At 39.3% G+C, this 16,277-nt stretch overlaps 1 protein-coding gene across 2 annotated transcripts in view; it reads right to left on the reverse strand.

Annotated features, from left to right (window-relative positions):
* tcf25 (transcription factor 25 (basic helix-loop-helix)) overlaps positions 1-16,277 on the reverse strand; it is a 219,385-nt gene that overhangs the window by 85,032 nt on the left and 118,076 nt on the right. For both annotated transcript variants that reach the window (XM_067419911.1, XM_067419910.1), the window contains exons 9-11: positions 14,692-14,785; positions 14,352-14,444; positions 13,490-13,595 (exon numbers count right to left, since the gene is read on the reverse strand). In XM_067419911.1, the coding sequence (XP_067276012.1) occupies positions 13,490-13,595; positions 14,352-14,444; positions 14,692-14,785 (293 nt within the window). The remainder of the gene's footprint in view (positions 1-13,489; positions 13,596-14,351; positions 14,445-14,691; positions 14,786-16,277) is intronic.

The raw sequence follows: 16,277 nt of genomic DNA on the forward strand, positions 1-16,277 counted from the left end.
GACAATGTATATTTTTATCAGCTATTACGGACATTGCACGTGAGATGGCTGAGACTAATACGCGCCATCAGACAGAGAGCAAGACTGATATTTACTGAACATATACCGAACCCTTGCAAAAGACTTTTAAAAATGCCGGTTGAAATAAAATGGTAAACCAATCAGCATGTTCAGCGCCCAAATCCCGCCCTCGAAAGTTCCTGAACTTTGAAAAAGTACTACCTCGCGAGCAGGGCCGTTTGGAGGGGGAAATATTTACCCGGAACTTCATTTAGACCCTGGTTCCTGCGGTCAAAACACACAAAGTGAAGTTCCTGGTTCCTGGGTAGAGTACCTGCGGTAGAAACGCGGCTAAAACCGTGAGACCAACGGTTATAGTTAAACACCGTCAATAGAACTCTATAACCACCAAAACTGTGTTATTAAAGTATTTTTTACAAACATAAAAAAAAAAAAGATGCACTCCTGGGGGAAATTGTATTAGCTGACGAGTGAAACGGAGGGCGGAGTTAGTGGTGCTTTGGAGGCTGCTACTGCTGGAGATGATTCGGGAGAGGTCTGTGCACCACCCCCTACCAAAAAGAGAAGAAATCTTGGGGATCTCCTTCATAAATGGAGGTCTGAAATCTCTGCCCCTTTACCAATCAGCGTGCGCTGACACAGAGTTAACCCGCTATCTCCAAGAACAACCAATTCACTCTATGGCTAATCCACTAGCATGGTGGAGAGACAATGAAACGCGCTATCCGCTCTTAGCAAAATTGGCATGTAAATACACCAACATGCTTCACCATGTACACGACCTGACCAGATTACTTTTGAATGTGCGTCCTTATATGACATTCACTGCGTGCCGCTCACATGCACCAAGCTATAATATTGACAAGAGGGGGATAACCTTTTTATTCCATAAGAAGTTATGAAGATAATGTTGGCATAATGACACTGTCCCTAAACCTACACATGTAAGCAACCAATCAACTACTTCAACTCCGCCTGACATTAGAATTTATTTTTTTCTGAGATGATTATTACACTTTACAACAAATAAAAAGCTTTTATAAAACCGTATAAGTCCTGGTGGCCGTTGAGAGTTGCTATGGCATCCATAAACAAATTTCAGCTGCTGGAGAGGACGGCGTCGACATCTGATGCGGCAGACAAACTAAAAACTGTGATGATTGAATAGTGGCACTTTATATCGATTAAGTTAATAACCTGCTGTTTCAAACATTAAGTTAACAATTTATGGACTCAGCTGTGGCCTGAGTCCGGTTTATGACTGTCAGACTGTTAATGCATTTTTTATTCAAACTAAGTTGTCCTACAGACCACTTTAACATTTCAATTATTTCAAATACATGAAACATGCGTCTTCATGAATAACATTACATGAAAATCGCGCTGACCATATTATTTACAGAACGTGTCAGTGCGCTCTTTGCAGAAGCAGAACATTCGTGCATGGCGGGCCATCTCTACCCAAAGCACGTCAGCCAGGTGTGTAGTGTTTGTGTGAGTGAGTCTGCTGCCTGTTGAACAGAGGGTCGCAGGAAGAAGGATCTGAAGTGCCGGTGCTTCGGCTACAAAAAACCCACCGCACTGATCCAAAACCAGCCCAATTTTTATCCACCCGCCCAAACCCATTTTTGCCCACAAATTAGATTGCGAAACCGCCCAATTGGGCGGGAAACCTCCCATTATGGCAACCCTGTATCTGATGCATATCATTAAGAAAATACCCAGAGAGAGCTCTTGGCATGTTTTAACTCTTTTAGATCAAATAATTAACTGTTCACTGTTCACTCTTCGATCTGTGTGAACACAAATGAGCCAGTACAGACAAGAGAGAATGAATGTGCGTGTGATAATCTATTCAAAATATCGTTCATAACGGATCGATTACAATGCACTCCTGACATAAATTAAGAAATGAATGTCACTGCAACCCAGTTTAACATAAACAGTGTTTAAATATCGAAGCTGGAGTCTTTAATCAGTCTGATGATACTGAGTTTTTCCAGTGCTTTGAACATGCATGTTTTAACGTGCATAGAATGTTGACATCAGTAATCTGAGGCCGTATACGATCTTTGAATGGTAAGTCAACTAGCTCTTAAAACATTATACCCCCTCACGTCTATTGCAGTCTCAAAACTCTGGCCAGTTGATAATACCTAGCATATCAAAATCAACTGCAGGCAGTCGATCCTTTTACTATTTAGCACCTAAACTCTGGAACAGTCTAGCATTGTTCGGAAAGCAGACACAATCTGTCAGTTTAAATCTAGACTAAAAACGCATCTCTTTATTATGGAATACACATAGAACATTTTTACATTCTGTTTAACTTACATTATTCAAATCAATTGAATGATTGTTAGGCTGCATTAACTAGGTCAGCCGTAAACCGGGAACACATCCCATAACACCTGATATACTAGTACATCTATGCCATGTTAGTCTCTCTGTTTATCCCGAGGTTTACTGCAGTCGGCTGGATCCGGGCCGTGCCCGGATCGAATGGTGGACATGCGCCCAGACATGACCAGCGCATCCTGGAGTGTCTACTGAACCCGTGTCAGTTGGTGTCTCCTCTGAATTTGCCTCACCGGCATGTAAATACAAAAAAATAAACCCGTCTTCATGATGAATCTGATCAGCGAACAGTTCAGCAAACTGCTGAAATTACGTGACATTTGCTACCCGAATCTTTGATCAATTCACTGATTCATTAACCGTTTGATTCTTTTTGGAGGCACATGGAGGAGAAGACAATGCTGAATAAAATCATAGTTTTTGATATTTTTGGACCAAAATGTATTTTGGATGCTTCAAGAGACGCTAATCAACCAACTGATGACAAATATGGACTACTTTGATGATGTTTTTATTAGCTTTCTGGACATGGACAGTGAAGTGGGCATTGGCTGCATTATGCTCTGGGACTAATATATAAAATATCTTAAACTGGGTTCCGAAGATGAACAAAGGTCTTACGGTTGTGGACAGACATTAGGGTGAGTCATTAATGACAATCAATTTCATTTTTGTGTGAACTAACCCATTAAAAGGACATATATTTTCTCTTGATAAGGACAGTGCCGTAACTTTAACCTAGTAATGACGGACCCCGGTGCAACCACAAATACTATATAGGCTTAATGTAATTAAGACATACAGGTCCTTCTCAAAAATTAGCATATTGTGATAAAGTTCATTATTTTCCATAATGTAATGATAAAAATTAAACTTTCATATATTTTAGATTTATTGCACACCAACTGAAATATTTCAGGTCTTTTATTGTTTTAATACTGATGATTTTGGCATACAACTCATGAAAACCCAAAATTCCTGTCTCAAAAAATTAGCATATCATGAAAAGGTTCTCTAAACGAGCGATTAACCTAATCATCTGACTCAACTAGTTAACTCTAAACGCCTGCAAAACATTCCTGAGGCTTTTAAAAACTCCCAGCCTGTTTCATTACTCAAAACCGCAATCATATAAGACTGCCGACCTAACTGCTGTCCAGAAGGCCATCATTAACACCCTCAAGCGAGAGGGTAAGACACAGAAAGAAATTTCTGAACGAATAGGCTGTTCCCAGAGTGCTGTATCAAGGCACCTCAGTGGGAAGTCTGTGGGAAGGAAAAAGTGTGGCAAAAAACGCTGCACAACGAGAAGGTGACCGGACTCTGAGGAAGATTGTGGAGAAGGACCGATTCCAGACCTTGGGGGACCTGCGGAAGCAGTGGACTGAGTCTGGAGTAGAAACATCCAAAGCACAGGTGTGTGCAGGAAATAGGCTACAGGTGCCACATTCCTTAGGTCAAGCCACTTTTGGGCTACAGGGAAGCAGCACTGGACTGTTGCTCAGTGGTCCAAAGTATTTTGTTCGGATGAAAGCAAATTTTGCATGTCATTCGGAAATCAAGGTGCCAGAGTCTGGAGGAAGACTGGGGAGAAGGAAATGCCAGAATGCCTGAAGTCCAGTGTCAAGTACCTACAGTCAGTGATGGTCTGGGGTGCCATGCCAGCTGCTGGTGTTGGTCCACTGTGTTTTATCAAGGGAAGGGTTAATGCAGCTAGCTAGCTACCAGGAGATTTTGGAGCACTTCATGCTTCCATCTGCTGAAAAGCTTTATGGAGAAGAAGATTTCGTTTTTCAGCACAACCTGGCATCTGCTCACAGTGCCAAAACCACTGGTAAATGGTTTACTGACCATGGTATTACTGTGCTCAATTGGCCTGCCAACTCTCCTGACCTGAAACCCATAAAGAAGCTGTGGGATATAGTGAAGAGAAAGTAGAGAGACACAAGACCCAACACTCTGGATGAGCTTAAAGCCGCTATCGAAGCCTGGGCCTCCATAACACCTCAGCAGTGCCACAGGCACTGAAGCAGTCATTGCCTCCATGCCACACCGCATTGAAGCAGTCATTTCTGCAAAAGTATTCCCGACCAAGTATTGAGTGCATAACTGAACATAATGATTTGAAGGTTGACTTTTTTTGTATTAAAAACACTTTTCTTTTATTGGTCGGATGAAATATGCTAATATTTTGAGAATTTTGGGTTTTCATGAGCTGTATGCCAAAATCATCAGTATTAAAACAATAAAAGACCTGAAATATTTCAGTTGGTGTGCAATGAATCTAAAATATATGAAAGTTTAATGTTTATCATTTCATTATGGAAAATAATTAACTTTATCACAATATGCTAATTTTTTGAGAAGGACCTGTATATTCAAGAAATGTATTAAAACAGAAAGAGCTATAGCTTCAGCCTTACTCAAAGGCAGAGGAAACAGATCAGCAACGCACGTCAATCCATTCCAGACGATCTTGGTTTGTTTCTTATTTAAAGCAACACTGGGTAACTTTTGCTCTCGGGGTCCCCCTACAGTTGGGAAAAAATAATGTCCTCAACTACTGTCATAAGCTGTCATCCTACAACAGGGGATGCCATTGCGCGTGTATTTGTTGACATGACAACCCTGATAGCCCTGATAACCCGCGGACCCCATATGTCTATTTAATGGTAGCGGGTGCGGGGCGGGTTGTAAAAATATATACAGTGGTGCGGGGCGGGCCAAAAAACTTCATAAAAGCGTCCCCGCGGGTTGGTGCAGCACTAACAGTTACCCTGAACACTGCAGGAGGAGTTCACATGCAGGTGTTCTTCTGGCATCGCGTGTGAAATGTCTTCATCCCAGGTACAGTCAGTGGCATATGTTTCAGCATGTCATATGAATATAATTTCATGGGTTCATGGGTTTTATTTTTTTCAAACGCCAAATAATCGCGATGCTCTTGTTTACAAGCGTCATTATAGTAGTCTATTGGTTACCGTTTTACAGAATCTATATGATACTTCAATTTAATGTTTGAGTGGTAGGTAATCACCATAACAAGCATGACAGCATCGGTCGGGCACGCCTCCTTCAGCTCACGCCAACGAGCTGGTCCAGTGTTGATCCTTGTCCTGCCTTTAATCACATCACTTTTTCGTTTCCTCTTATTGCGTTCCTCCAACAAAACCTTTTCTTTCTTATTTGTCTGTGCTGCTTCGGACATGACTATATTATCCGACGAACAAAGTTGGGCTTGCACGTCCGAATTTAAAGACGTGTGGGTGTTGGTGGAAGTATCGTATATGCCGTAAACAGTCAAATTTTTTAGTTCTTTTTGTTCTCGTGTTACTACCCGAAACCCGAAGTTTAAAAGTATGATTAAAAACGATACAGACCCCATCAAGCTATGGCAGACGTGTCATTTAACCTATTGTAAGTCGATGTATCATCACAAGAGTCTTGAAAATATATTATGAAGGTTGAAAAGTTACCTGGTGCTGCTTTAATATCCAGGCAATTAATTGCTGAAATATCGATTAAAATAAAAATACAATTTATACAAAACTAAATCATTTTTTTTAAGAAAGACTTTCTAGAAAATAAAACTCGAAGTGGTCAAAATCATGTGACTCCCCATCTCAAACATATTGTGAATCTTAGGCTATATCTTACTCATGCTACTCATGCTAAAAATAAAAATATTACTAGCTAACTTAGGCCTGAAGATAGCCTATTTAGTTTCGTAGTTAGGCTGTTTTCTTTAACCCATCACCGATAAAAGCGCCAACGTTTTCTCATTTTTTCCTTCTTCCTTTAAGACAGCGGAAACAACTCGTCATTTTTAGCTATACAGATAAGTTCAAGACATAATTATAAACTGTCTACTTTTATTTGTGGACTCACTAATTATTTTGCAAGCACTCACTCCAAATGCTGTCTTCATTTAAAAAAAAAAAATGTGTTTATTAAATGCCATTTTTTTTCTTTTCCAAAGCATTTCTAAATTCAGTTAATATGTCCAACAAAAGAAATGTCTAGCCAAAATAACAAAAGTAGTAAAATACAAAAAATAAAAAATAAAAAAACATTTGAGTTACCATGCAAATGCCAACATTTCGCTCTCAACCTGGTGCGCGTAAAAGTCGATCATTCTTTACAGATGACGGTTTGTTTGGAGAGAAGACTAGACAGACTTCTTTATTAAACTCATAAAAGACAATAGAATTACAGGAATACTGGATTCTAAACACATAAATGCCACATTATCATGAAGACCTTGAAGCAGATCTGACACACACATACACACTTCCGTGCCGCTTAAGCATAAAGGGGCTTTCCTTGCCATTGATGCTTGGATAACACACACGTGGGGGGTGGGATATACAAACCTACCAAGTGCCATCATTTTGGAATGACATATTGCGAGAGGAAAATAATACGTTTTAGTCGCATAACTGCAGCTATGGAAACGCTGTCATTTCGCAATAGTTTTTTATCGACATTTAAGAAATATCGCAAAAGTTTTTCGCAAATCTGTAATGGAAACGCAGCTACTATCGCCTTTGGCTTGACTTGCTCAGTTGGGGACACTAAAATTTTGATCTAAGTTATTCAACTAAATATACAAATAAAATTAATTATTTATGTCTTATTTAATTATATAAACTATAATACTGATCTGCCAACATTGTTGCTGTATGATACATTGAAATGAGCTGATAATATTACTGTTTTTCTCCAGAGCGACTGTACAGCCAAATCAAATTTTGTTGCAATATTGTCCTGTTTAACACTGTGAAGCTGCTTTGAAACAATCATCATTGTAAAAGCGCTATATTAATAAAGTTAATTGATTGATCGTAAAGAGGAAAGTCAAAAATAGGACATTTTGCGTCCATCCTACCTGGTTTTGTGAATGCAAAGCCTGTGTGTCTAATCTGCAACAAAGCTACACATGGCTTTTTGTAAAGAATTTAATATCAGACGGCACCACAAGAGAGAAAAAATAGCGCCTTTTTGCTGGTTGTCTTGTCAATATTTTTTTATTTTAGAAAAAGGAAGCTGAATTTGAGTTGATATGTTCATGTATGTTGGGGCTGAAGCTCCACGATGTAAGCAAATGTTTCAATGGTCCAACGTTCGTTTTTTTCATACCACACATCTCATGACGGCTATTTTAGAGACGAGTCTAGCGATCCATTCCACTGGACTCTTTTGAATGTCTTTCAGAACTTCTTAAATTAAAAGCTCTCAATTCATCCCAAAATAAAACATCGATGCAAATACGTTTTCACACTTTTAATTTCTTGTTTGCACCGACCGCTCGAACTCGGGTCATACCGCATGAGAGTCTGGCGCTCTAACAATAAGGCTAAAGGCTGATTGCTTTTGATAAGGCACCACTAAAGCGTCTCTTGACATGAGGGACGTTTACTTGTACAGCGCTCACTTATCCGCCTCCGTTACCCTATCATGACATATATTTCAGAACCAGTATCAAAATGCGGGCCAGATATTATTGCTGGTGTGCCAATATTGGCCCACAGGCCGCAGGTTGCCGACCACTGGTCTAGGCCTTTTTTTCTGCCAAATAAAGGAAATCTAGGCCTTTTTTTCTGCCAAATAAAGGAAATAATGGAGCACGCAATTTAAGTGCTTTGTTAGGAATGAAAACTGGTAGCATTTGAAATGGGTATAGAAGGCAGGATAAAATATTAATTTTGACCAGGTGGAGATGACCTAATTGAGATGAAATAATATTACACCATCTATTTAGATCTAATCTCATTTTAGTTAAAATATGGACAAAATTGCTTTTATATAGACTTTCCAGCCTCTGTGTAATCTTTATACCCAAATACACAAAACTTGCAGGAGACCATTTAAATGGGTGAGAGACTAGAAGGTTGTGGGAGTGTGACTTACTTAATGGCATTGCATCTGACTTGAAAGATTTATTTTAGACCCAGAGAAGGAGCCAAAATTAGAAATTGTATCAATGTCTCTAATGGCCGTAGCCACAGGCCGCAGTGCGACCAGCAGTAGCGACATTGGGCATCCTTGCCTGGTACCACCCACCTGCTAAAGTAAACTTAGGGGATTTAAGACCATTAGCAATGACTCTCGCTGTGGGGGAAGAGTACAGTTTCCTAACCCATTTAATAAATGCATCACCCAAGTAACATTTCTAGAGTATAGAAAATAAATATGGCCATTCGACCCTATCGAATGCCTTCTCAGCATCTAATGAGATGACTAATCCAGAATTTGCATACTGATTTGAATATTGAATTATGTTAAAAAGCCTTCTGCTATTATGAGCTGAGGATCTGCCATTGACAAAGCCTGTCTGGTCAGGATTAATTATTTTGGGAATAATCGATTCAAGTCGGGTGGCTAATATCTTCGCCACAATTTCTATGTCAACATTAAGAAGAGAAATAGGGCAATAAAAACCGCACTCCTCAGGGAATTTACCTTTTTTTTTTTTCTTTTTTTTTTTAATAAAAAAAAAACCACGTTGGCTTCTGTCATGTAATACCTTTGGGGTTCTATTGTCTATTGAATACGGTTAAAATACCTTAATGAATTCCAATGCAAAGAGGCAAATTTAGAGTCATTTTGTGGCTTAAAATATAATAATTTTCATTTGTAATCCCATGGTTTACTAGCCTGACAAGCCAGACCCACATCAAGATGTTTGGTCTGGAAACTCACCATAGACAGGGCTCAATCCGAGGGGCGGGATAAACGGTTGTCTTTCAAACTCCCTCTGCACGCGATAGGATAGCGCTACACCAACCAGAGCAACGAAGGTGAAACAGCTCGTTGAAATATTAAACATTCGCCGTATCCGGTCAGCAAAACTCAGAATACATCTTCTCTTTTTAAGAATGACTTCAGTGCTGTTCTTTGTCCTTTTCTCAGAGACAGAAAAAAAAAGCCTAACTCCAAGTCTTCCAGAGTCGCGGTCAGAGCTGATTCGAAAGACTGCCGTTCGCCAGTTTCTGTGTTTACTAGAAGCACGCAAACGCAACTCAGCCATTGTCATTATGGGCCCACCTACCGACTCTATACACGATGTGATTGGCCCGGCAAGAGTTAGGGGAATACAGCTCAGAAGGGTATTGAGAGTTGCTAGACGACACTCGCGGGCAGATTAAATTTACTGCCGCTAGGGTGCATCTAGATTTCTAGGCTAATGATTTTTGACACATTTTGTGCCTGTATGGTAGCCTGACAAGCCAGACAAGCCAGTCTGGAAACTCACCATTGACAGGGCTCAATCCGAGGGGCAGGATAAACGGTTGTCTTTCAAACTCCCTCGCCGTGCAAGCAATTGGATAGTGCTACAACCAACCAGAGCAACGAAAGTGGAGCAGAGCTAGTTGGAAGATTAAACTTTCGCCGTATCCGGTCGGCAAAACTCAGAACACATCTTCCCTTCTTAGGAATGACTTCAGTGCCGTTCTTTGTTCTTTTCTCAGATAAAAGCTTAACTCCAAGTCTTCCAGAGTCGCGGCAAAGCCGAATCGAAAGACCGCCGTTCGCCAGTTTCTGTGTATACAAGAAGCACGCAAGCGCAACTCTGCCGTCATTATGTTAAGCCCCGCCCACTGACTCTATACACGATGTGATTGGCCCGACCAGCGTTTACAGCTCGAGGTGTATTGAGTGGCTAGACGACACTCGCGGCAGATTAGATTTGCTGCCGCTAGGGTGCGTCTAGATTTCTAGGCTACCTGCATGACTCTTTAATAATAAATATACATGTATCTATACTAGATTTCCTTAAATGTGAAATTTTAAAACAATACCTTGTATCCTAATAGTTTAACTTTATTATACTTATATAAGCACATAAGTGAATATTATTAAGGCAAACAAATATAATTTAACCCAAGAAAATTTTAAAAGAGTTCTTACAAAAGCAAACTTATTTTCCCTTATAATGTACAGTAGGCTATATGAATTGATACTGATAGAAATTGATAAATTTAACAAAGTTGCATTTTGCATTCAGCAAAAATCATTAATCAAGTGTGTTTTTTCTGGTAATTATGACATTTAACCAATATTTGAGATGTGTGAAACACTATTTGACTACAATGGTATTAGAAATGATCTCAGAAATAATTTATGTAAAAAAGACTATGTTTTAACTAAAACTTGACTAAGATATATTGAGTTTTCTTTTGACTAAAACTAGACTAAAATGACAAGACTTAGTTGACTAAAACTTGACTAACTAAAAAAGAAATGACTGTGGACAGGTGGACAAAATTTCTCTCAGAAAAAAAAAAAAAAACAGAAAAAGAATTCAGCTAGAAACAAAATTCGGCCCCACTTTATAGTGCCCTTAAGTACTCTGTACTTACATCAAAAAATAAGTACAATGTACTTGCTGTGTTCAAATTGTATTGCAAAGAACTTTTGCTGATATTGAGTTGGGATACGGGTAAAGTTAGGGACAGGTGTGGTGGTGTGGGTAAGTTTAAGGGTAGGTTTAGGTGTAAGGGAAGTGCCAACTGTGTAATTACAATGACTAAAGAATGACTAAATATATCAAACTAACAAGGGCATTTAAGACCAAGACTAAATTAAAAATAGGTGACAAAATTAACAGTACAACAGAATAACCTCGAGATACCAAATTGCAGGTTGGCAGTTGGAACAGACGTTGAGGAGAAAATAGAGGGATGAACGAATTTGACTAATCTTATTTCTAAAGGAGGTCATGAAATAGTTACGTTGTTGTTCTGTTGACCCAATGAGTGGAGCAATTTGAGGTTTAAGGAGATGATTTAGTGGAATAGTATATATATATATATATATATATATATATATATATATATATATATATATATATATATATATATATATATATATATATATATATATATATATATATATATATATAGCAGAGATTTAGGTTAAATTCAATGTGTAAAGGTTAAATTCCAGTGAGCCTGGGCTTTCTTTTTAGTCATTGGCTTCAGTGAAGGACACAAGTTGAGCATTTTGGTATCAGCTGCTTTACATCTGCTAGGACTATTGATGCATCTGTAAGCATAAATTACTTTACACATAACATCACTCACGGATTTATTACAGTTTTTAAATGTGTTTGTCACTCCTGAAACTGCACTATACGTGGACATTGGTCCTCTTAGAAGCATGTCAAACAAAAACTTTCTTCAAGATGCAAATGGATTATATACAAAAAGCGAGCAAAGAACACAACTTTCTAGCACAACTTACTGAGCTCATTCATGGGAAAACTCCAGTTATAATGAATTAATTAAAACTACAACACTGCACAATGAATCCCCCGTTTACATTTACATTTGCAAGTGTGTAGAACTAGTAAACTTGAGCTAAACGAAAGAATTGCGTGTTTTGAGGTATATTGAGTGGATTTTACAGTTAACACCTTTGACTGGCCATTGCTTTCAACAACCATTCCAAGTATTGACTACAAAACTTAATGCATCAAAAAAATTGGTAAACAGAAATATTTCCCTTTGTAATTAGAAACCAGAGCACACTGGGGTTGCACTGACTAGTCGACTTATCGTCTAGTCGACTTTAATGCTCTGCCATGACGCTTTAAGCTTGACGTTGACTAGTCGCTGGCCTATAGAGGGCACAACAGGATAAGCAATTTCCTGACACGCAGGCTCTGTTTTCAACAATTAAAAATGACAAATGAATGCATACTCCGAGAGCTCTCCACAAGACATGTTTGATTATACCATCTGGATGCTCAAAATTGATCGGGAGAATGCATGCTTATTGTACACAAGTTAATCATCGTGCTAAACTAATGTGTGCTGCATTGTAACGCGCACACATAGCCGATCACACATCACGTGGAGATCGCGCGAGCCTCACACAAAACCATTCAGTAGCGCAGAAATGTATCAACACTGTTTTGTGATTTAGGAATAAAATAGCGTAGAAACTGATAAGTTCTAGCATATATTTCTTGATAATAAAACTCACAACTTCACTAATAGTAGAGAGACATAACAGGTAGAATTAATTCACATGCAATCACTCACTAATGCATTAATATACATGTAATCTTTATTGTGCTACTTTATTTGTATCTTATTCACAACGAGCAGAAATCTCTGAGAAATACAATGACCATAAGACAAAAGAACTGATACAAAAGCTGTTATGTAGGACCAATAACCTTATGGGCAGTGCTATGTCATAAGCTATAGCTGTCCTGTGCTCAAGAAAATCTGTGTTCGCGTCTCAGCTCAAGGTTCAGGCTTATTTGTCTATTAATGACGTCATCAGCGACTAGTCGACATCGACTCGACTTTCATCACATAAATGTCGACTTTAAAAAAAATGGAAGTCGTTCAACCCCTAGAGCACACACACATACACAAATACACACAGAAGCTTAAAAAGCAGTCTTTGAGCAAGTTAGTGTTGTCAAAAGTACCGACCACGATACCAAATCGGTACTGAAATGTTAAAAATGTGATGGAGCGGAATCGTAAACACCTCTGACTGGCCATTGTACTCACAAGCTCATTGATGTCTGTGATTGGCTACTACGATCAGCGCTTCACAAACATGTAAAAATACATCAATGACACTTTTCACAGTGTGCTTGCACAGATACACACAGAGCGTTTGAATGCAGGTGTCTATCAGCCTACCGGTCTGCTGGTTGACGGCTGCTTGTGATTTCAAACGCTCCTGCTTTCAAAACGCTTTCAAACACTTCTGTGTTCTTTCAAACACTGCTGTGCATTGATCCTCGTAGCCAATCACAGGCACATCTGATGAGCGTGTGAGTACAGCCAGTAAGAGGCATATATGATTCCAGCTCAACAGTGCTCGAAGCGTCACATTTTTAACATTTCAGTACCGATTTTGTTTCGCGGTCGGTACTTTTGACAACACTAGAGCAAGTATGAGCAAGTACAGAATTAAGTTGGTATTATTGGTATTGTAAAAATGCTTTTCCACCGCTTAACACATTTTTTAAAACTCTTCAGACTTACACAAATACATATTCTAAATTCGAAATAAAGTTGATAAGTTTTTATTCCTGACATGATGAAAATGCTTTTGGCTTGAATTAAGTTGAGTTCTTTACCTCCCATTCCTCATAGAGACGGATGAGGGTGGTGTACTCGCGACAGCGCAGGCACAGGAAGTCAAAGAGCAGCAGCATGCAGAGAGGGTCATTATCTGGATCCAGACTGAAAGCGTTAAAAAAAAAATCTGACTGTTTAACACTCTAAAACATCTGACTGGTTGAATGTGGTGGTACCATGGTACAGTCAGTGCCATGCACAGGGGGGTGGCCTGGTGGCTAGAGCCACTGCCCCTCTGCCCTCATTGGCTGAGATGCCCCTCTTAAAATTGAATTAGCACTAAAGGTTTGCAATTCAATCTCTACATTAAGATGATACTCAACCCTCTTATAGGGCCCCTTTTTTGGTTTGGGCCACTACCCCTCAAAATGTCTGTGCACGGCCCTGGGTACAGTGCTGTTGTCAGATGGTATAACCACAGTCTCAGTGTCTCAACAAACACAAACAGCACCATTTCAGACATTTTAGTTTTCCTTGATAAATATAATTAATTATAAATAGTACACTATACTACACAATATAGATTTGTTTTATGGCTAATGATGAGCAATGAATATGATATCACAAAATACAATTTAAAGATGAGTAGAGTAGTAAAGAGTAAAACATGCATAACAAATGCTGAAATTAAATGTATATTTCAAAAAATATGTATAATCAGAAAGCATTCCAATTGATGTGAAAAAAAAATGTAATATCATTGAACTTGATAAAAATACATCTGTAAAATAAACCGATTTATACTTTAGTTGGCAACTTAACATATGTTCAATTTATCAGATGTATTGTGTTTGGAACTCTGGATAATGGATTTTGTATTATGAATGATAAGTTCAATCACATTCTAATGTGGTCTGATACCTCAGAATCAGTTTGCAGTACTCTAGAGCTGTGCGGGGACAACCTCTCTTCTCCAGAAATATTACATGCTTGAACAGCACCAAGTAAAAAGCCCTGCAGATACAGAAAAGAGTGAGAGAGAGAGAGATTTTGTCAGAAGTTTATCATGGTGCTCTAAGGTTCTTTAACCACTTCAGCTCTGCAGCATATTTTGAATGATGATGATGCAATATTGGACCCACGAATCCAAAGTTGAATTGGTTTAAGAAAATCTTGAAAATATACAATGGTATTCCGAAAAACATTAATACATGTAATAATAAAGCAGATCTTAAATTACATTTTTCCAAATCGGTCTCACCTGTTCTCTGGTCTGCGATAGTCCAGTCGACACATGCCTGACGTCAGGCTGAAGACAGGGTGGAATGAACATTCAAAACTATACAATGCCCTTTCTGCAGAGATGAACAAAACAAATAAATGCTGTATATACATACATACATACATATATATACATACATACATACATACATACACATATACATACACACACAGACATACATACGCCCACCTTTTTTAGGATTATTAGGAACACCATACTAATACTGTGTTTGATCCCCTTTCGCCTTCAGAACTGCCTTAATTATACGTGGCATTGATTCAACAAGGTGCTGAAAGCATTCTTTAGAAATGTTGGCCCATATTGATAGGATAGCATTTGCAGTTGATTGAGATTTGTGGGATGCACTTGGGTTGAGATCTGGTGAGAGTGGGGGCCATTTTAGTACAGTGAACTCATTGTCATGTTCAAGAAACCAATTTGGAAATGACTCAAGCTTTGTGAAATGGTGCATTATCCTGCTGGAAATTGCCATCAGAGGATGGGTACATGGTGGTCATGAAGAGATGGAAATAATCAGAAACAATGCTCAGGTAGACTGTGGTATTTAAACGTTGCCCAATTGGCACTAAGGGGCCTAAAAAGTTCCAAGAAAAATCCACTACACCATTATACCACCACCACCAGCCTGCACAGTGGTAAAAAAGGCATTATGGATGTTCTCATTCTGTTAACGTCAAATTCTGTTTTACTGGTATAAGTGTGTTGCACCATTTCTGTCATGTTTTAATCTCAATATGTCTTCAAATCCAGTGTGAAGTCAATCAAACTGTCTTGTTTACAAACAATTATCTTGCTATCTTTGGCATGTTTATTGCTTGTTTAGCTGCAAAAGGCAGGGCTACAGAAGCAGGCGTACACATTTATCTGTAGAGGCGGTGTTTCCCCCTTCTAATACGTCAATGATTTGATTTGTAAAGAAAATTAAAAATAAAATAAAATGGTCAAATACACAACAGTGGTCTGAAATAAAAATAAACAACAACAAAATGTAACCGTGTTCGTAGATGGGAAGGAAGGAGGCGGGAACCGGCGAACATTAAATTACTTTAAATACAAAAATAATAAACAAAACGAAAGTAACGGGGGCAGCCCCTCACGGACGACTGCCCGCACACACATAAAAAACAAAACTCAACGTAAAGTCCAGGCCTGGTCCTGTCTCGAGACAGTGGTGTGACTCGCAGGTGACGCGCTTTCGCAATCACATCCCCGGTCTCACTCACTCCTCCCATGTCTCTCGCTCGTTCACCTCGCCACATCACCCCTCGCAGGCCGGGGGGTACACCTGAGACGTCGCCTTCTCCTACCGAGGGGCCCAATCTCCGCATCTCACGCGACTGGGATATGGAAAGACCAGACGAAAGAAGCGGGAGACTGAGACCGAGCGACAGGACGAGAGAGTGGAGAGAGGAAAAAAAAAAATATGTTCCGGTTCCCAGACACACTGCCGCTCGGTCCTCAGTAGCCTAGAGGCTCTTCCTCATGGTGCCATGCGATGGTGCTGGATGCCCAGTGGACGGCCCGGCGGTGGCTCCTCCGCTTGA

Source organism: Pseudorasbora parva, chromosome 16, assembly GCF_024679245.1.
Source record: "Pseudorasbora parva isolate DD20220531a chromosome 16, ASM2467924v1, whole genome shotgun sequence".
Classification (NCBI taxonomy): Eukaryota; Metazoa; Chordata; class Actinopteri; order Cypriniformes; family Gobionidae; genus Pseudorasbora; species Pseudorasbora parva.